We start from the raw sequence: 21,710 nt of genomic DNA, 5'->3' as shown, positions 1-21,710 counted from the left end.
AGGGTCCTGGGATCGAGTCCTGCATCAGACCCCCCGCAGGGCAGCTTCTTCCTCTGCCTATGTCTCTGCCTCTCTCTGTCTCTCATGAATAGATAAAATTAAAAATATTTTTTAAAAACAGAAGTCATCAGAGGAAGTGATGAGGGGGTAGTTATTGCCTAGTGGTTACAGAGTTCTGTTTTGGGTGATGAAAAAGTTTTAGAAACCGATATCAGTATTGGTTGGTTGTACAACTGATTAAATGGCAAATTTTGTTATATATATTTTATCACAATAAAAAAAATAAAGCTAAGTTTATATACCTGAAATTACTATTAGCCAAAAATTTACTTTTGTCTGAATCACAGCAAAATAAAACAAATGAGACCCAAAAAATTTCAGAGGTTAACCTGAATAATCTAGATTGGGGGTCTACACTATTCAAATCTATTGAACAATCATAAATTTCTCCCTATTTTCATTCAGTAAATATAATACAAGGCGAGGCATATTTCCCACTTTTTCTAGAACCTGCTTGGCTTTTAAATCTCATGTGAACTTACCAAAAATTTTTTTATTTTGACTTGGAAGGCCTTTGTGTTTTAAGACTAATGGATCTTGTCCCAGCTTTTATTATGTAAGCAGTTACACAACATAACAAATGTTTTAAATAAACCACACTTCAACCAAGATCACAAACTTCAAACAATGACTGTGATCCATTCATTTCTCTCTCAGTCCAGCAATAATCAAGTGAAATACTTCAAAGATACAAAGGGAATTTTATAATGTCCTCTGGTGAAGGATTTCAGTTAGTTCATCTGTCCAAAGAATATGTGATAGGGAGGAAGACTTTTGGCTCTTCCATAAATTTATTGACAAAGTATTATCGAAAAGAAGACAGGGTTAAGGAGGGCACATGATGAGATGAGCACTGGGTGTTATACTATATGTTGGCAAATTGAGTTTAAATAACATTTTTTTAAAAACTTAACAAAAAAAGAAAATTTTGTATTTTAATACAGAAAAGAGAGAAGACAAATTAGTAATAGAAAATATACTTACAGATTATTAATTTTAGGCAAATGATAGGAGTCAGATGGCAAAAAAGAAGAGAATGCAAAGAATGACAGTTATGGAATAAAAATCTTGATGGGAAAAAAAATCTCACAAATTCTCTGAGTGGAAATCCCATAATGATGTAATAAAAATGTAACAATAGGGAAATGCTAAAGACCACTTGACTTAGAAAATAAAATCTAGAGTCATTAAGATTTTGGAAGCTGCAAAATTAAGCTGGGTGATGCAAAGGAGGACCTCTAGCCAATTAGATTGGCAGGTTACCACATCAACAAGAGATATGGAGGCTGAAATTCTAGAGGACAAAAACAACTTTCAAAAAATAGTCTGACAGGGCAGAGAAAGATGACAGACCTGAGTGGAGAACAGGAGGAGATGGTGCAGGTCCACAGGTGTTCATTCGCCTTCAGATTAGACAGAGCCTAGTAAGGCAGAGGTGTCCTCTAGAAGAGGATAACTCGATGGCTGCCAGAAAGGGTATAACTTTGGCAGTCACCACTGCCCAGGATCAAACTGCAGGTCTGCAGATCCAAACATAACTTATCCCCACCAGAGTAAATCCCACTGCTATAGATTTTCACAATTCCTTAGGTACCTTCACAGTATTCATTTATCATGACTGCCATTATTTATTTGATGTCTTCATTTACCCGCTAGTCTATAAGCTCCACAAGAATAGCAACCATGCTTGTCTTTTTCATGGGTGCATTCTAGAACACAGTATGCCTGGAACATAGTGAGATCTAGAGAGAGCTCACTCGGCCCTCCTTCCCTGTCTCGTGCCCTCTCTCCCTGTCTGGTATATATGCCACACCCATGCCCACATGCAAAATGAATAAACGAAAGTCAATTTGTTCATCAGAGCAACTCACCCAGACAGTACGGGAGGTTAAATTTTGCCTCATTTTATTTCTAGCCTTCCCTGAGACTAACCACTTGCAACTACTCAAGGAAAGAAAGCAGTCTTCCCATAGATTTGTTAATTTTACAATCTAGATGACAATCAAACTACAGTTTCTTTTCACCAGCCTTGAAGAAATCCAATAAGAATTGTTATTATCTGAAGCTTTCAGGGGTGCCTTCAGTACCCTGATATCAAACAGAGCCTGCATTCTCTTTCTTGCATGACAATTAGTTGTACACAGATTTCATTCTCCCTCACATGTCCAAGACATCTAATTTACCTTTACATCTTCAGAGTATCTGCCACTTAAGCACTCAAAAGATGCTGCAGGGAACAAGTAAATTTTATTATGAATAAAAATAACCTCAATCAATGAATGGCCCCTAACACTTACTGAGCTCTTTATGCCAGGTAACGTGAGTCTTTACACATTATCTGTATTAATTGTCACAACAACTTTGTAGAGTAGGTACTATTATCTCTATTTTACAGATGGGAAAGGGTCTTTACAGAGCTATTTGCCCAAGGCTATACAACTGTTAGATGGTATAGTGGAAAATTGACATTTGGACCCCAAAGCCAGTACCCAGACATTAAAATTATATTTCATCTATACAAAGAACCAAATTTTCTTTAAAAAACACAATAAAGTGGGACACCTGTGTAGCTTAGTCAGTTAAGCTGCCAACTCTTAATTTCAGCTTGGGTCCTGAACAAGCGTCATGGGAATGAGCCCCAAGTTGAGCATTGTGCTCAGCGTGGAGTCTGCTTGTGATTCTCTCTCCCTCTCCCTCTGCCCCTTCCTCCACTCATGCTCATGCATGCGCAATCTCTCTCTAAATAAGTAAATAAAATCTTAAAAAAAACAACTCACTATTAAGAAAATGAAAAGGCAAAATACAGACTGGGAGAAAGAAGTCACAATACATAGATTGACGCTTAAACAATACAGGGGTTGAGGTGCCATCAAACTCTATTTTCTAAACACAGCTGAAAAATCTATATAATTTTGGAGTCCCCAAATACTTTACTATTAGCCTCCTGTTTACTAGAAGCCTTACCAATAAAAGTCAGTTAACATGTATTTTGTATGTTACATACACACACACACACACACACACACATATATATGATATACTGTTCTTACAATAAAGTAAGCTAGAGAAAAGAAAATGTTATTAAGAAGATCATGGGATGCCTGGCTAGTTCAGTTGGTACAGCATGTGACTACTGATCTCAGGGTCATGAGTTCAAGCCCCATGTTGGGCGTGGAGCCTAACTTAAAGAAAAAAAAAAGTAAGATCATAAGGAAGAAAAATACTCTGCTGAAAAAAATCCATCTGTAAATGGACCTGTACAGTTCAAACCTGTTATTCAAGGGTGAACTGTATCTGAAAGGAGCTGCATCAAAATGTATCAGGAATGTTATCCCTCAATTATAAATGGGCCAAGATAGAACAGACACTACAAAAATCCATACAAATGGCCAATCACACCATGATGATACTCAATATCAATGGTCATCAAAGAAATAGAAGTTAAAACCATAGTTCATACACAAGCACACATCCATTAGAATGGTTAAAGGTACAATGACAGATACCATGTCAGTGAGAGTGTGGAGAAAGTGGAAAACTCATACACTGCTGGTGGTAGTGTAAAATGATACAGACACTTTGAGAAAAGGCCTAACATTGCTTAGAAAGTGAAAAAGTATGACCTAGAAATCTTACTCCTAGGTATTTAACCTTAATGAAAACATAAGTCACACAAAGATTTGTTTTTTTTTTTTTTGTTTTGTTTTTTCACACAAAGATTTGTACATGAACATTCACAGCAGGTTTATTCATAATTGCCAGAAAATGGAAACAACCCAAATGGCAATGGACAGGTGAACAGATAAATTTCAGTTCAATCACACAATGAAATAAATATATAAAATTAAAATTAAATAAAAAGCAATTGAAACAAACTGCTGATATATAGGAAAAAAACAAAGATAAGTGTCAGATATGTGAAAAGACACAAGAAAGTGATATTGTTGTTCTATAGTACTAGAAATAGAGGCACTTGGGGGCTCAGTCAACTGAGTGTCTGATTCTTGATTTCGGCTCAGGTCATGGTTTCAGGGTATGGGGTCAATCTCCACATTGGGCCCCCTGCTGAGTGAGAAGTCTGCTTGAGATTCTCTCCCCTTCCCTCTGCACACTCTGCTGAAATAGTCTTTTTTTTCTTTCAAAGGATGAGTTGTTAGAAGTTAAGAGAACTTAGTCAAGCACTCAGAATAATAAGCACCCAGTAAATACTAATTGTACTACTGAAACAAACCAATGAAAAGATACTATAATTCAGTTAAGGAATACTCTGATCAGGATGCCTGGCTGGCTCAGTCAGAGGAGCCTGCCACTCGTGATCTCAGAGTCTTGAGTTTGAGCTCCACATTGCATGTAAAGATTACTAAAAATAAATAAACTTTTTTTAAAAAAAAGGAATACTATGATTCTACTCCCATATTTATTTGTACATATTTGTATATATTGGTATATGCCAGAAGATGTGGAAAGATCAAACATTCTTGGGATGGAAAGTTTTACTTTCTTCCATTCTGTATTGCTTTTCCCTCCAACTTATCCTCAAGTTCTTGGCCAAAGTAATCCACTGAAAAGTAAAGTGCTTTCATGTCACTTCCATCTTTTTTTTTTTTTTTTTGAGATTTTATTGATTTATTCATGAAAGACATAGAGAGAGAATGGCAGAGACAGAAGCAGGCTCCCTACGAGGAGCCTGATGTGGGACTCGATCCCAGGTCTCCAGAATCCCGCCCTGGGCTGAAGGCAGCGCTAAACCACTGAGCCACCAGGGCTGCCCTAATGTCACTTCCATCTTAAAAGGTTTCATTGGTTTTCTAATACATTTAGGATCAAATCTATATGACCTACTCTGTCTTGCCTGGCCTGGCTCCCATCAAGCTCTCTGGCCATTCTTGACCTTCATTGGCTATCCTACAGCCACAGCTGCTTTCAATCCTACTAATGGGCCAAACTCTTGCTTGACTCTGCCAATGCTGTCAGAAAGCTCTTTTCTCTAGTCTTCCGAAGCTAGTTCCTTCTTAGCTCAATTAAAAGTCATCTCACAGAAGCTTTCCAGATCACTCTTACTAAAGTAGATCTCCTGGGTCGCCTGGCTGGCTCAGTCAGAAGAGCATGTGACTCTTGACCTCAGGGTCGTGAGATCAAGCCCCACGAAGGGGACAATAAAAAAAGTTATTCTTTTCAAAAATGTTATTTATACATAAGATAATGGCTTCCAAATTTCTCTCACCTGTGATACACAGTAAAAAAATAAGACTATTAACTGAAACAAAGGTTCACAAAATCATACATATCCTTGCTAAGGGAGCTGTACTTGGATATTTTCTAGTCTATGTCATAAGATAGCATAATCATTTTTTTTAAAGATTTTGCAAGGTGGGCAGCCCCAGTGGCGCAGCGGTTTAGTGCCGCCTACAGCCCAGGGCGTGACCCTGGAGACCCTGGTCGAGTCCCATGTCAGGCTCTCAGCATGGTGCCTGCTTCTCCCTCTGCCTGTGTCTTTGCCCACCCCCCCCCGCCTCTCTCTGTCTCTATGAATAAATAAATAAAATATTTTTTTAAAATGTTGCCAAGGTTTTGGGTTATCGTTCATGATTTCAATAAATTAAACTAATATCACTAATTCAAAAACGCAAAATTAATGTTAGGGTAAAGATAAATAATTCAATTACATTACCAATTCAAAATTATCACATTCAAACTCCAGAATAACATTATATCCATAGTTATTAAAAAAAAAAAAAAAGCAACTTACAGACAAGATTTTCAGATTAGGAACTCCTGTCTACAGAGGAACCTAAAAGTAATTTCAGATGGTAAAAAGAAGAATGAGAAGATGGGTCTTCCCATCTCTTTTTTCTTTTTTTAAGATTTTTATTTATTTATTTATTCATGAAAGACACAGAGAAAGAGAGAGAGGCGGAGACACAGGCAGAGGGAGAAGCAGGCTCCTTGAAGGGAGACCCATGTGGGACTCGATCCCGGGACTCCGGGATTATGCTGAAGGCAGGTGCTCAACCGCTGAGCCACCTAGGTGTCCCTTTTTCCTTTTTTTTTTTTTTGGATGGGTCTTCCCATCCCGTGTAATACCAAGTCAAAACCCTTGGTGCCATCTTTGACTTCTTCTGTCACTCCTCAAATCCAATGCATCATCAAATCCTATTGGCTCTACCACCAAAACACTTCCCGGGGTGCCTGGATGGCCCAGTTAAGTGACAAACTCTTGGTTTTGGCTCAGGTCATGATTTTCAGGGTTTTGAGATAGAATCCCACATGGTGTTCTGCTAAGACTCTCCTTCCCTCTCCCCTTGCCATCCCCCTGCCCACCCACACCTGCCAAAATAAATGAATCTTATAAAAAAAAAAAAAAAAAAAAAAGTCCACACATCCAAAACCTGATACTTCTTAGCACCCCTCACTGCCAAGCCTGGTCCAAGCCACTACGACCTCTTGCCCAATTACAGCAGCCTCCTACCTGGGCTCCTCAATTTTCCCTTTGTGATACAATTAAACCATTAAGTCACATCATGACTCCCCTGCTCCAGCGTGGGTTCCTATTCCAAAAGTCAAAATCCTTCCTAAAGCCTACAAAACTGGTATCTGTCCTCACTTGATTAAGCAGACCTCATCTCCTCCCATCCAGCCACTGTGGCCTCCCTCACTGTCTTCAAACACCAGACACACTCCTACCTCAAGGCCTTTGAACTTGCCCTCTCAGCCAGGAATGCTCTTCCTTCAAATATCCACACGGCTAGCTCCTTTAACTTCCTTCTGGCGTTTATTCTTGTCTTCTTCTTCTTCTTCTTCTTCTTTTCTTCTTCTTCTTCTTTTTTTTTTTTAAGACTTTATGTATTTACTCATGAGACACACAGAGACACAGGCAGAGGGAGAAGCAGGCTCCATGCAGGGAGCCTGCTGCGGGACTCGATCCTGGAACCCCGGGATCACGACCTGAGCCAAAGGCAGATGCTCAACCGCTGAGCCACCCAGGTGTCCTCTAGTCATCTTAATAAAACCAACTCTGGCCATCATATCTAAAATTCCAACCCTTTACCCTTACACCCTCACCCCTATAGACATCCACAGTGCTCTTCTTTGCTTTATTTTTCTTCTTAGAACCTATCGCTTCCTAAAATAGCATATTTTACAGTTACTCTGCTTATTGTCCACTCCCTGGAGACTAGTTTCCATGAGGGCATAAATACAGCTCTCCACTGTGTATCCTAAGCACCTAGAGCAGTATCTGACACGTAACAGGCACTTGATAATTATTTGAACGAGCAAAAGAATGAAGGAATGGGCTTGGGATGAACTAGAAAATCGGAACAGAGACGACAGAACAGGTAAGAACAGCTAAGGGCAGATAAACATCTGTGGCGCAGGCTTCGTGGGCAGCTCTGGCACACCTGCAAGTGTGAACCCCCCTTAGCAACCACTACTCAAACCTGAAATAAGGGTCCACTCCAGGCACTGAGTGTTCCTTCCAAGTTGATTATGTATTCTAAATCAGTCAAGAAGAAATTTGGGGGCAATGGAAGCACAAAAACATTACCTACCATTATGAACTATGCTTTAACAGGCTACAACCCACAATTTTAACTTAAAATGAGGCATATGCCAAAGGACTAAACTAAGGCTGGAATTCTGAAGAAATGCTCTGTACATAAGAGAAATCAAGGAATCTATCTAAACCAGATTCTGCTACTCATCAATTGCCCAGCCAAAATCTCTGTGAACCTGTTTCTCATTCTGTTAACCTAACAATCACTACATCCAAGTCACTCTCAACTAGTGATCCAAGGATGAAATAAAAGGGGAAATACTTTTAAGGTGCCTTTTAAAAGCATAAAAAGCCATACAAGACACTAAACTCTAAGATGTTTCCTGGCCATGACGATGATTTATTAAAAACAATGTCCTTTTGGGAAAACTTTACATTTCAAAACTTTTTATAGATTTACGAATCAGAACGTAGAAAAAAATATTTTACTGGTACATTTGATTCACAGAAATAACTAACGGAAATTAAGTTTTTTCTCAGGTACAAGGTTACATTGCACAGGAATTCCCAAGGAATTTACTACAAGATTATTAATCTATTACTCAAAGTGATACACACTCAAAATTGATATATGTTAATGTGAATACATGTAAGTACCACAAAGTCTCAGGAGCTGAGTGGGTGGAGTGTCTGTCTAGGAGTAAGAGGGAACTTTCCTGTGTGATGGAAATGCTCTGTCTTAACTGGGATTGTGATTACAGGAATATATTTGTCCAAATTCAATAAATTGTACATTTTAAATGCTCACAATTTTCGTATGTACGTACACCTCAATAAAGTTAGACAAAGTCTATCCTGCTTCCTTAAATTAAAAAAAAAAAAAATCACTCAGTGCACCAGGTCTCAAGAAGTTGCACAATGCAACAGGCTTGAAGATTTAACAAAGAGGAGGAGTCAACGGCCAGAAAAGTTAACTCATGACCTTCTGGCCTCAAGGTCAACTCCAATTAATAGAAGATAAAGGCAGCATAATGAAGGAGAGAAAGAAAGAAGAAAGAAAAGAAAAGAAAGAAAGAAGAAGAAGGAAGGAAGGAAGAAGGAAGGAAGAAAGAAAGAAGAAAGAAGAAAGAAAGAAAAGAAAAGAAAGAAAGAAAGAAAGAAAGAAAGAAAGAAAGAAAGAAAGAAAGAAAGAAAGAAAGAAAGAAGAAAGAAAGAAAGAAAGAAAGAAAGAAAGAAAGAAGAAAGAAAGAAAGAAAGAAAGAAGAAGAAAGAAAGAAAGAAAGAAAGAAAGAAAGAAAGAAAGAAAGAAAGAAAGAAAGAAGAGAGTCTCAGGGTCTTTTCAAGAAAACCAGAAATGAATTACTTCAGAGGGCGCAGTGGGAAGAGCACAGGCTCAGAGCCCTTCGGACCTAGCCTGGGATGGTTACAGGCTGTTAAACGTGTGACCTTGAGAGTCCTCCGTCTGAGGCTCAGTTTCCCTTTCTGTAAAATGGGGATGATGCTGGCCCCGCGGTCTGGGCTCGCGCACGGCCCGGTACTCGGTATGTGATATGCAATACATGACATTTACTGAAGCCTCTGGAATTTAGCGCCGGCTAGAAATGCATGCAGAACCGAGGCCCCTCGGCGTCGGTCCGGGGGAGCTGCGGCCGTTTCGCACGCCCCTGGCCCGCAGCCAGGCCGGACTTCCCTCCTCCTCGCCCGCAGCTCCTCGGGTCGGGACCACCCCTCACCGGCGCAGCTCCCAGGGGCCGTCCACCTCCCGGGCCCCACCTCTTTAAGGAAATCGGTGACATCGTAGACTCGCCCGTGGATCACCAGCCAGATCTCCTTCAGGGAGTTGCGCCTCGCCACCTCCTCCAATCGGTAGTAGGTGACGGCGGCCTCGCCCCCCTGCCCGTTCCCATCGCTGCCGCCGGCTGCCTCCGTCGCCATGGGGCCGGGGATTCCGCTCTTCGCCGCCGCTCTCCGCGTTTCCGAGGGTAACTTCCTCGGGGGGGGCCCTGGCGCTCAGCCCTGCCCGGCTTCCGTAACCCGGGCTCCCGGCCGTCGGGGGGCTCCTGGCAACAGCCAATCGCGATTCCGGAGAGTTCCTGGTCCGGTTTTCTCTTCGCCAATGAAGCACGGACTCAGCTTCAAGTCCCGCCCACCCCTCGGCCGCTCCTTGCGGCGTCGGCCTGGTTCGAGGTCCAACTAACCAATCAGGATCTTCTATCCCTCCAATCTCGCCAACCAGGTATCGCGATTTTGGAAATTCGCCTGGTGGTCCCGGGGTGGCGGGTGTTACGTAACGGAAGGTCTCCTTTCGCCCCGCGTGCGGGCCTGCGGGGCCGGGGGAGCCCGGGGAGCGGGGCCCTTGTGTCCCTTGCCCCGTTTCCCTTCGCCTCCCTTCCTTTCGCCGCGACCTGCCGTTCCCGCACCTCCTGTGCAGCCGGTATCCCAGCCCGGGCTTACATCTTTTGATTTGATTTGATTTTTTTTTTTTTTTTTTGGCAACCTTCAGGCTGTGACCAGGCGATCCCCATCCCAGTCTCCTTTTCCTCAGCAGTAAAGGGCGAGATGACCTTGTTTAGTCGATGAAACGAGAGAGTGTAAATGCACAGCGCTTGGCACACAGTGGTCAGCACCTGCATGACCCCGGTGCTAGGAAAGGGGGGGGGTCACCTAAGGTCACGGACAGGTGGTATCCCAAGTTTCCCAAGTTTCTGCCGCTACTACGACTGATTTTGGTAGACGTCAGTTATACCTTGAAGTTGGGCAAGGGGATCTGATTTTTAAACGGATTATCTGGTGATCGGAACATCGCTGTGCTATTTTCGTTTCTGTGCGTCCTAAGAAGATCCACCTCCGCTGTTCCCAGCTAGAGGTCCCCGCATTTTGGAATTCCAAGCTCGGTTGATGTGCAGTGTCGTCAGCTCCTCACCTTTAACTGCCTTTACAAGTGACCCATGACATGTAATGTGCTTTTCATCCTGTCACTCTCCAAGACTCGCCACAATCCATCCCCAACCTCTTTTACTAACGTCCTCCACCGTTCCTTTTGTTAAGACTCGTGTACCAGCCACTGACTCCTAGATCTGCTGGTTATAAAACCACTTCGGCGATCGCACCAGGTCCACCAACCCCTTCCTCCCAAAGCCTACTCACTTTCAAGCTCCTCCTGAAATTTTTTCAGAAACTCTCCTGCAGTCCCAGGCTCCAGGGGTTCCCACCTCCTGCAGCACCTAAGCATATTACTATTTCAGGAAACCCCCTGTATCTGTAAATCTTGACTTCCCAGATCTTACGTCCCAAATGAGACTGAAATTACGAGAGAAAACCCTGACAACCACAACAACAACAAAAATCTCAGTTTCTTCCGAGAAATCCCATACGATTGTTAGGATCTTCCACAAGCTAGATTCAAATATTTACGTTCATTTCAGAGATATTTACTGAACATTTACTGTGTCACAAGTACTGAGATAGGGAACATAAGAAATAAGCCTTCTGGGGGCGCCTGATGGGTGGCTCCGTGGTTGAGTGTGTCTACCTTTGGCTCAGGTCGTGTTCAGGGGTCCTGGGATCCAGTCCCTACTTCTCCCTCTGCCTGTGTCTCTGCTTCTGTATGTCTCTCGTGAATAAATAAATAAAATATTCAAAAAGAAAAAAAGCCTTCTGAAACAAAAACATTCACATATATATAAATTTAAGTTCTAGAAATAGAGATTCGTTTCGAATGTAATAGGAACACATATTTGTTAAATGAATAGTTCACACTTAACCCCAGTGTGCATGTGTCACCCGAGGAGGCTGTTTTAAAAATACAGATCCCCAGGAGCCTGAGTGGCTCAGTCAGTTAAGCCTCTGCCTTTGGCTCAGGTCTTGATCCCAGGGTCCTGGCTCCAGTGGGGAGTCTGCTGCTCCTTCTCACTCAGCCCCCCCCCCCACTTATCCTCACTCACTCTCTCTCAAATAAGTAAATAAAAGTCTTGAAGAATACAGATTCCTTCCTGTCCAAACATGAGAGTCTCTTCCTCACCTTGAATCTTGGTTTACTTATTACTTACTCTGACCAATAGATTGTGACGGAAGTGTGGCTGTGCAAGATATGGAGTTCAGACCTCAAGAGGCCTTGAAGTTTCTGTCTTCACCACATTAGACCGAGATCAAGATGCTGTGAAGAAGCCTGGGATTAAGGACCCACCATTTAAACTCTAGACTGAGCCCACCCCTTCATCAACTTTCAGCTGAGTGTGGAACACTGAGTGAGCCCAGGCTTACTCAGCAGAACTGCCCAGGCAACCCACAGAATCCAGAGACATAATAAAACATTGTTTTAACAACAACAAAAATGCAGATTCCCAGCCCCACCTCCAGAGATTTAGGCCTGGATATAAACCCAGAAATGAACATTTTTAACAAGCATTTGTGATGACTCTGATGCAAGTGATTTGTAGACAATTTTGGGAAATGCTGAACTTTTTCTGAAGCAGATATGTCTTTATCTCTCATACAATAAATTAGTAAAATTACACAGCATTTCCTTTACTATCTCCACCTTTAGGAAACCGAGTCCAATAGTGTTTGTAAAGACCCTAAGATGGTAGTGTAAAAGAACTTCTCAACAAAGGGAAGGGTTAGAGAAATATATTTGGAGTACCATAATATCAAAAGCAGGTTTTCTGAGACTGGGAAGAGAAAAGTGGTTTGGGATTCCTCCAGTAACAGCAACAGGAAACCCACAAGTTTCCTCAAAGGGACAGACTTGGAGAGGGAGGGGAGCAGGGGAGGCAAGAGCCCATCAGAGGAAAACGGCTACGTACTGTACACAGGGAGATCAGACCTTCTGTGCAGGGCTCCCAGCTAGCAGACTACTTGAGACCCAGTGCAGAATCTATCAGCTCCACAACAGAGCTTTTGGGAAGTGAGCCATGTGGCCTGAAGGCTAGAGTGCCCTTCCTGAATGTTTTGCACTATGTAAAACCCCTGCGGAGGAGCGAACTGCTCCCATAAATGAGTAAGACTGAATTTTTCATCATCGTGCCAAATGGAATTAGGATCACACTAACTTGTTTTTTTTTTAAGATTTTATTTATTTTCTAACTTGTTTTTTTTAATATTTAAATTCCTTTTTTTTTTTTTTAGAATTTCAAACAGGTTCAGTGAAAGAATAATACAATGAACTTCCATATACTTTTAACTTAGATTACTAACTGTGACTATTTTTCCATATTTGATTTCTTCCATATATATTTATTATTGCTGTTGTGAATAATGTTAGACCATTTCAGAACAGGTTGCAGACATCGTGACCTTCACCTTCAAATAATTCCGTATTTCCTAAGAACAAGAACATAGTCTTACATAACCCCAGTATGATTTTCTTCGTCTTCTTTTTTTTAATATTTTGTTTATTTATTCATGGGAGACACAGAGAGAGAGAGGGAGAGAGAGAGAGAGAGAGAGGCAGAGACACAGGCAGAGGGAGAAGCAGGCTCCCCTCGGGGGGAGCCCAATGTGGCACTTGATCCCAGGACTCCGGTATCACGATCTGAGCCAAAAGCAAATGCTTAACTGGTGAGCCACCCAGATGCCCTCTCCACCCCGGTGCCCCCCCCAACCCCCCCCCCAGTATGATTTTCAAATTCAAGGAATTCAACATTCATACAAATCCAGGATCACACATTGCATTTACTTATGTCTCCTTAGTTTCCTTGAATCAGGTACATTTCTTCAGTCTTTCTTCTACTTTAAAACATTTACATTGTTTAAAAGCATGACCTCTGGACACCTGGGTGGCTCAGGCGGTTAAGCATCCGCCTTCTGCTCAGGTTGTGATCCAGGGGTCCTGGAATGGAGTCCCACATTGGGGTCTCCGCTCAGCGGGGATTCTGCTTCTCCCTCTGCCCTTCCCCACTTGCTCATGATCTCTCTCTCTCTCTCTCTCTCTCAAATAAAATCCTTAAAAATATAAAAAATAAATAAAAGTATGACCTCAGATTGAATTTGATTCCGAAAAATAATGTGGCCTAACTGTATGATTATTAAATTCATAGTCACCATTCCTGCATGTTAGCCAGAAAGTCTAACTGGGAATCCCCATCCCTGCCACTTACAAACTTGGTTAATATTAGGTAGCTTTCTTGATCTCTTTTTTTCCAAGTGGATACCCAATTGTACCAATACCATTTGATGAAAACATAATTCCCCAATGAATTGTCTTCATGTTTTTCTTGAAAATGGATTTTCCATACCAGTGTGGGTCTTTTTCTGAACTTTCTATTCTGTTCAGTGTTTTGTCTATTCTAAGGCCAAGTCCACACTGTCTTGTCTACCCTAGCTTTGTAGTAAAGCTTGAAGTCAGTCAATGTAAATCCTTCACCTTTGCTCTTATTTTTCAAAATTGTTTCTGCTATTTTAGATCTTTAGTGGTTCCACATAAATTTTAAAATCAGCTTGTTGAACCAAGTAAGCAAAGTTAATGTCACCAGTGATAAGTCATGTGGATAGCGTGGTATGTGATAGAGAGAGCGCTTCATCACTATGTAGTCTTCCCAAAAACTCTTGATCCCAGTGGAAGCATGAGAAAAACATGAGACAAACCCAAACTGAGGCGCATTCTACAAAATACCTGACCAGTATTCCTCAAAACTGTCAAACTTATTAAAAGCAAACAAAACAAGTAAACACTTAGAAATTGTCACAGACCCAGGTGGACTAAGGACATATGACAACTAAATGCAATGTCATATCCAGGACTGGCTCCTACAACAAAAAAAAAGGACATTAGAGAAAAAACAGTGAAATCCAGAAAAAGTAATAGTAATGTTCCAGTGTTGATTTCTTAGTTTTGACAAAAGTACTATAGTAAATGTAAGATGTAAATATTATGGGAAACTGGGTGAGGGGTATAAAAGAACCCTCTGTACTATTTTTGGAACTCTTCTTTAAATCCAAAATTATCCCGGGATCCCTGGGTGGCGCAGCGGTTTGACGCTTGCCTTTGGCTTAGGGCGCGGTCCTGGAGACCCGGGATCGAATCCCATATCGGGCTCCCGGTGCATGGAGCCTGCTTCTCCCTCTGCCTGTGTCTCTGCTCTCTCTCTCCTCTCTCTCTCTCTCTGTGACTATCATAAATAAATAAATTAAAAATAAATAAATAAATAAATAATAAAAGTTTAAAAAATAAATCTAAAATTATCCCAGAATCAAAAAGGTAATTTTTAAATCAGCCTTTTAATTTCCATAAAAGCTTACAGACTAATTTATAGAGAATAAACATCTTAACAACCCTGACTCTCATAATCCACAAATACGGTGTACTGCTCCATTTATTTGAATCTTACTTTAATTTGTAGTTTTCAGCATGAAGGTCCTTTGCATCTTTTGTTAAGTTTAGTCCTAAATATTTTATGATTTTTATGCTATTATAAGTAGAGCTATTTCAGTTTTCAGTTGTTTGGAGCTATAATCGAGAAATAGAATTGATTTTGTACACTGACTTAAGTGTCCTATGACCCTGCTAAATTCACTTAGAATTCTAGTGGATGTTTAGTATATTTCTTAGAATAACCTATGTAGCTATCATGTCGTCTACTAATACAGACAATTTACTTCCACCTTTCTAATCTGTGTGCTTTTTCTTTTTTTTCCTTGCCTTATTTTCTGGCTGGGACTTCTAGTACAACATTAAGTAAAAACGATGAAAGGAGCATCCTTGCCTTGTTCCCAAACTTAGAAGGAAAGTATTCAGTCTTTCATGATTAAATATGATGTTGTCCATAGATTTTTTCAGTTGATGCCCTTTATCAGATACAAAGCAGAATTTCCCTGTGTTTCTAGTTTCCTATTTTTTTTTATCATAAAAGAATATTGAATCCTGTCAAATATTTTTTTCTACATCTTTTGGGATGATCATAGGATTTTTCTCCTGTAGGCTGTTAATATGGTGAATTACTTTGGATGGTTTTGAAAAACTTAACCCTCTTTGCCTCCCTGGGATCAACTTCACTTGGTTACAATACAGCCTTTTTAATATATTGTTGGATTTAATTTGCTAGTATTTTTTAAAGATCTTAGCATCTATATTCATGAGGAATATTAGCTATAATTTTCTATTCTTGAATGCCTTTGATATTTTACCAAGCTTTTTGATGAATATTTACTGAATAACTACAGCTAAGTACTGTGTCAACATGAGTATTATACAAAACTCAGCACAGTGCCTGCCACAAAGTGTCCTCAGGAAATGCTGGATATTTTGGAGTTATTATTTCTAGATGCTATAAATGAGACCCACCTCCTAAAGAAACTTAGAGAAAGATGGCACCTACTATATAGAACTTTTTTCTTTCTTTCTTTCTTTCTTTCTTTCTTTCTTTCTTTCTTTCTTTCTTTCTTTCTTTTGTAGCCTCCTTGCCCAATATGAGGCTTAAACTCACAACTCTGAGACCAAGAGTCGCATGCCCTATTGACTGAGCCAGCCAGGCGCCCCACCCTAAAGAACATTTTTACATTAACATTTTACTTTTGGGGTTTCATTTATTAGAAACTCTCCCCCCAGCCGTCCAGGAGCATGCTCTGAAATTTATCTCAGATGAGAGTGGGATCAGGGAGAACCTGGATGGTTCAGTTGGTTAAGCATCTGCCTGTGGCTCAGGTCAGGATCCCAGAGTCCTGGGATGGAGCCCGGAGTTGGGCTCCCTGCTCAACGGGGAGCCTGCTCTTTCCTCTCCTCCCCGTTCATGCTACCTCTATCACTATCTCTCCCTCTCTCTCAAATAAATGAATAAATCTAAAAAAAAAAAAAAAAACCACAGTGAGATCAGTGTGTGAGGATCTGCTGCAGGGAAGTTGTTGTTTACCTTGCAAACTCATTCTACTGTTTTTGTATAAAGAGTGGAATTGGAAAAGGAAACAGTCAAGGAAAACACTGTGCATGCTCCATGAGACTAGAGCAAGAAACAAGGATTCTGTGTCATCTTTTGCAGACAGCAAACACAGCTCCTGTGTTCTCACACCTTTTTGAGGGGGAAGAGATCCCCTTTCCTGTTCCGGGAACAGAATACAACGAAGTAGCCTCAAATCTGCTCTTGCCCTTCTCAGAGTACTATATCCCCTGGCAACCTATTCCCTTCTCCTGCCAGAAGGAAGATAAACTCTTACAGCCTTCACAGTCCAACACTCTCCTTCCCTTCCTAGGGCCAGGCCTAGGTCATCCAGTGCAGGGAAGCTTCAGGAAGTTGATGCAAAGTTAGAAGCCTATATCCTTCAGGGTATGCCCTCAGGGAGGGTTTGGTTGCAAGCATCTTAGAGTTTTTCCAATCCTCAGGTCAGCCAGACATCCCTGGCCTGTTGGGTGGACTCTTCTGGAGCTTCCCCCTGGACCATCCCATTCAGTCTCATGCCGGTGGGCCCAACCCCCAACAGCCCAGCCCAGTTTCATTTCGAGAAATGAGAGAAACTATCATTGCATAAATAGCTGTTAAACAGGACGGTTTCTACTAGGGTTGGTTTTCCTGGTTTCAGAACACTCACTTTTTTTCCCTGCTGGTGTTTCTTAGTTTACTCTTAACAGGTAATAAGTACTTCATGTGTTTCAAAAACATAGACGTGTGTGTATAAATATATATGTGTCCATTTATATTAATGTATATATAAACATAAGCAAATTACCCTTCGTATGGATGTATTGATTTACATCCCTACCCACAAGGTGTGAGAATGCCTGCTTTTATAAAGTCTCACCAATAATGTGTGTAATCAACAGACCAATAAAACAAAGAGTCCTAAAATGCATTCAAGAATAGAAGACGTGGGATGCCTGGGTGGCTCAGTGGTGGAACACCTGCCTTAAGCATGATCCTGGAGTCCCGGGATCGAGCCCCACGTCACTAGGATGGCCATCGTTAAAAAGAAAAGAAAAAAAAGATAGACAATAACAAGTGTTGGTGAGTATTCACAGAAACTGGAACACTCTCCTACACTGCTAGGGTGAATGTAAAATAGAGCATCTACTGTGGAAAACAGTCTGGCACTTCCTCACAAAGCTACACGTAGGGTGACCCTATGACTTAGCAATTCCATTTCTAGGTATATACCCAAGAAAAATGAAAACTATGTGTCCATACAAAAACTTGCTTACAAATGTTTATAACAGCACTGTTCATAATAGCCAAAAAAGTGGAAATAATCCCAAACTCCATCAATTGATGAATGGATAAATATAGTATGCTATGTCCTGAGAGTGGGTAATTATTCAGCAGTCAAAACAACATGCTAGAGCAGCCTGGGTGGCTCAGCGGTTTAGCGCCACCTTCAGCATGGGGCGTGATCCTGGAGACCTGGGATTGAGTCCCACCTCGGGCTCCCTGCATGGAGCCGGCTTCTCCCTCTGCCTGTGTCTGTGCCTCTCTCTCTCTCTCTCTCTCTCTCTCTCTCTCTCTCTCTCTCTCTCTGTGTGTGTGTGTCTCATGAATAAATAAAATCTTTAAAAAAAACATGCTAATGGATGTACCTTGAAAACATCATGCTAAGTGAAAGAAGCCAGTCACACAACAGGCTGCATACTGTATGATTTAGTTTATGTGAAATCTCCAGAAGGGTCATGTTTTTAGAGAGACAGATTTAGTGGTTGCACAGGGCTAAGAGGATTGGGGGTAAAGGGGAGGGGGTAATGACTGCTAACAGGGTGGGGAGTGAAAATGTTCCAAAATTAGTTTTCATGGTGGTTGCACATCCCTGTGCCTGTACTAAAAGATACTGAATTGTACATTTTCACCTTCCTACCTTATTAGAAGTGAAAACTTTTCTCTCTGTAGCATTTCAGCTGTTCTCTCTTTAAATCTCAGGTCGAATTCATAGGTGTTCAGGATGTTTTGAAAGTTATCTAGGTAAGTTTGTGGGGCCAGGGGAGTTGAGGACACCTACTCTTCCGCCATCTTGCCTATATCCCGAATTATACATTTTCAGTAAGTGAATTGCCTAGTATGTGAGTTACATCTCAATGAAGCTATGGTGGAAAAAATGGACAGAACTTAGATACAATGTGAGAAGTCTGGATTAGTGTTTGAAGAAGGGCAGGAAGAAAGGGAGGGAGAAATATTTTTAAAAAATATAAAAAGGCTGTAATAATTCCCAAATGTGGAGCCAATGAAAAAAGATGTTCAAATGTTGAAGTTTTTTACAATGTAAGTGGTTCTTTTTGATAAAGACAATCTAGGGATGCCTGGGTGGCTCAGCAGTTGAGCGTCTGCCTTCGGCTCAAGGCGTGATCCTGGAGTCCTGGGATCGAGTCCCACGTCGGGCTCCCTGCATGGAGCCTGCTTCTCCCTCTGTCTGTGTCTCTGCCTCTCTCTCTCTCTGTCTCTCATGAATGTATACATAAAATCTTTAAAAATAATAATAATTTTTGTGTGTATCCTTCCTGAGTTTCTCTATGCAAATGCTAATAAATATTTATGCTTAGTTTACTCATTTTTATGTAAAAAATAGCTCAGTTCTGTGTCTTGCATTTTTTACTTAATGATATCTTGGAGATGTTTAGACAGTAATACACAGAGAGCTTCCTCATTTGTTTATACAGTTGGATAGTTTTCCATAGTTAATATTCATTGTTTGATATGAATGTTTCAAAACTTAACTAGTCTCCCACTGGGAAATTTGGGTTTCCAGTCCTTTCAAATGCTGTAATTAATAACCTCAGTCTTACATCATTGTCCACACGTAAAAGAAAGAACTAGGACTTCCAGGTCAAAAGTATATGCATTTGTAGGGTTAACAATTGCATCAATTTTTTTTTCACTGGCGATGCATGTAAGTGACAGCTTCCTCACAGCCCCACAGAGGGTGTTATCAAACTTTTTGAATTATACCAATCTGGCATTTAAAAAAATGCTATCACTCTGTAGTTTTGATTTTTATTTCTCTTCTTACAGGTGACGTTGAACATGTATATAGTTAAGCTTCAGAAAGGAATTTATCAACTTTCTATCTAGATCAATTCCTGAAAAATAATCCTAATAGCCAAGAATTTCTTTTTTTAATATTTTATTTATTTATTCATGAGAGACACACAGAGAGAGAGGCAGAGACATAGGCAGAGGGAGAAGCAGGCTCCATTCAGGGAGCCCATTGTGGGACTCCATCCCAGGACCGCGGGATCACGCCCTGAGCTGAAGGCAGACACCCAACCGCTGAGCCACCCAAGCATCCCCAAGAATTTCTTTTGAGTTGAGATGGTTTATTTTCTACATGCCAGCCATGAGTCTACCTTAGGGGATATTCCTTCTACCTGGAATGGTCTCCCATCCCGATGTCAAATCAGATTTTATCTCTCTAAACTCAAGTCAAATGTCAATCCCTCAGGGAAATTTATGAGCCACCTCATCATTAAGTGGCTACCCATTCTAATATGTCATTCTGTTTTCTTTTTGTCCATAGAACTCAGGGCTACACACATTCTTCTGACTTATGTATTGATTGATCTGTATGCCCACCATGGTAGCCCCAGTATCTTTGCACATAGTAGGTATTTACTAACCATCTGTTGAATAGATAAATACCCAGCTTCCGAATGAGGGAGAAAGGGTTAAGTTTCTAAACAGAGTTTTCTGAAACTGGAGTGTGGGAAAGGAATTTGGCCTTGCCACTGGATTAAGAATGCCTACAGGCAGCCCCTAACCCCGAAATGTTATTCTGAAAGCATTTTAGCTTCATGCTAACTTTGAGCCGCGGACGTGAGACCCACCCATGGTTAAGTTCAGGTTAGGTTTGGGACACTGGGATATTTTCTTTCATCCGTAATCACTGGATCAAGGCCTATAAATCAAATAGTTGAGACACAAAACACAAACAAGGTCGTAATTTGTTTCTTCCTGCCCTCTGTTTTTCTTGGCATGGAAAAACTCAAGCTTTTCCTGCCTGGGGATGGGTAATGACACTGGGGGGTGATTCATTAAAAGTGGCCTGAGTAACTGGCCTTTTATTTCTTCTCATTCTTTCCCTTTATTGTCCCAACTCATGTAAGGAAACACATTGAATAAAATAATTCTCCTGCTGATAAAGAACTTTCCCTTTGACTCTTTGTTCACTTGCAGTTACATGTTCCCAGAATCAAAATCTTGGCGCTAGGGAGGCCGAAGTGGCTAAGGGTGGATCCGATGTATACTTCTGATAGAGAAGGAAGGCCAAGAGTCCTGACTTATGGAAGCCAGTTTTTTTGCCTCCTTTTCTTAACAGTGTTGCCTATTTTAATAGGAAATTGTCCCAGTCTCCAAGGAATCTGGCAAGCGTTAGATGTGGGTGTGGGTAACTCTGAGAGCCTTAGTTCCCCAACTCTAAATTGGGTGTCACAATTATCAGTACTTTCCTCTCAAATGAGTGCCATCAATGTCAATCACTCCTAAGGCCAGAGAGAGAGGAGGAAGTGGTAAAAATATTCAACTTAATAGTACACATAGATAATAATATTAAGAGAAATTGCAGAGTACACTATTTTCATCTTTTACATTACACATTTCTATTTTTTTTAAGTTTTTTTGTTTGTTTGTTTGTTTTTTGTTTTTTTTTTTGTTGTTGTTTTTGTTTTTTTTTTTTTTAGAGACAGAGAGAGAGAGAGAAACAGGCAGAGGAAGAAGCAGGCTCCATGCAGGGAGCCCGACGTGGGACTTGATCCCAGGTCTCCAGGATCAGGCCCTGGGCAGAAAGCGGTGCTAAACCACTGAGCCACCGGGGCTGCCCATACACGTTTCTATTTTATTTGAAATATCTTTATATACTTTTTAAAAACTAAAGAATACTCCTAAAAATATATATAGAAAAAAAAAAGAAAGAAAAGCTGGACAATAGACCATAATAGACCAAAATGCTGACAACAGCTATCTCGGGGTTGAGGGCTTGGAGTGGATTTTCATTTTCATCTTTATCCCTGTCTGCATCTTTTTAGTTCTTTTCACAGATTGTGTATTACTTTTGTGATTAAGAAGAAATAGTAACAAATTATTGTTCTATTTAAGTTGGTCTGTGTGCCCCAACCTCCTGCATCTCTTTGTGGAAGTGGAACAATTCATTTTCCAAGAGGTGGGCAGAGAAGGACACAAGTGGGACTATGATCAGGGTCAGGGTCAGACTGTGGAAAAATACCAGTGATGCCTCACCCTCCGCATGGTTCTGC

At 41.0% G+C, this 21,710-nt stretch overlaps 1 protein-coding gene and 1 non-coding gene across 2 annotated transcripts in view; one reads left to right on the top strand and one right to left on the bottom strand.

The window, feature by feature from the left end:
• LOC129497327 (cytochrome b5 type B) overlaps nt 1-9,595 on the bottom strand; it is a 36,562-nt gene extending 26,967 nt beyond the window's left edge. Inside the window, exon 1 of the mRNA XM_055306146.1 lies at nt 9,329-9,595. Within this exon, the coding sequence (XP_055162121.1) occupies nt 9,329-9,490 (162 nt within the window). The 5' untranslated portion in view covers nt 9,491-9,595. The remainder of the gene's footprint in view (nt 1-9,328) is intronic.
• Nucleotides 3,160-3,232, top strand: TRNAS-ACU (transfer RNA serine (anticodon ACU)). The gene has a single exon. It is a non-coding gene; the product is annotated as a tRNA-Ser (tRNA).
• Nucleotides 9,596-21,710: the final 12,115 nt, after the last annotated feature.

Source organism: Nyctereutes procyonoides, unplaced genomic scaffold (assembly GCF_905146905.1).
Source record: "Nyctereutes procyonoides isolate TBG_1078 unplaced genomic scaffold, NYPRO_anot_genome, whole genome shotgun sequence".
NCBI classification, from domain to species: domain Eukaryota; kingdom Metazoa; phylum Chordata; class Mammalia; order Carnivora; family Canidae; genus Nyctereutes; species Nyctereutes procyonoides.
This window is presented reverse-complemented; position numbering and strand designations above follow the sequence as displayed.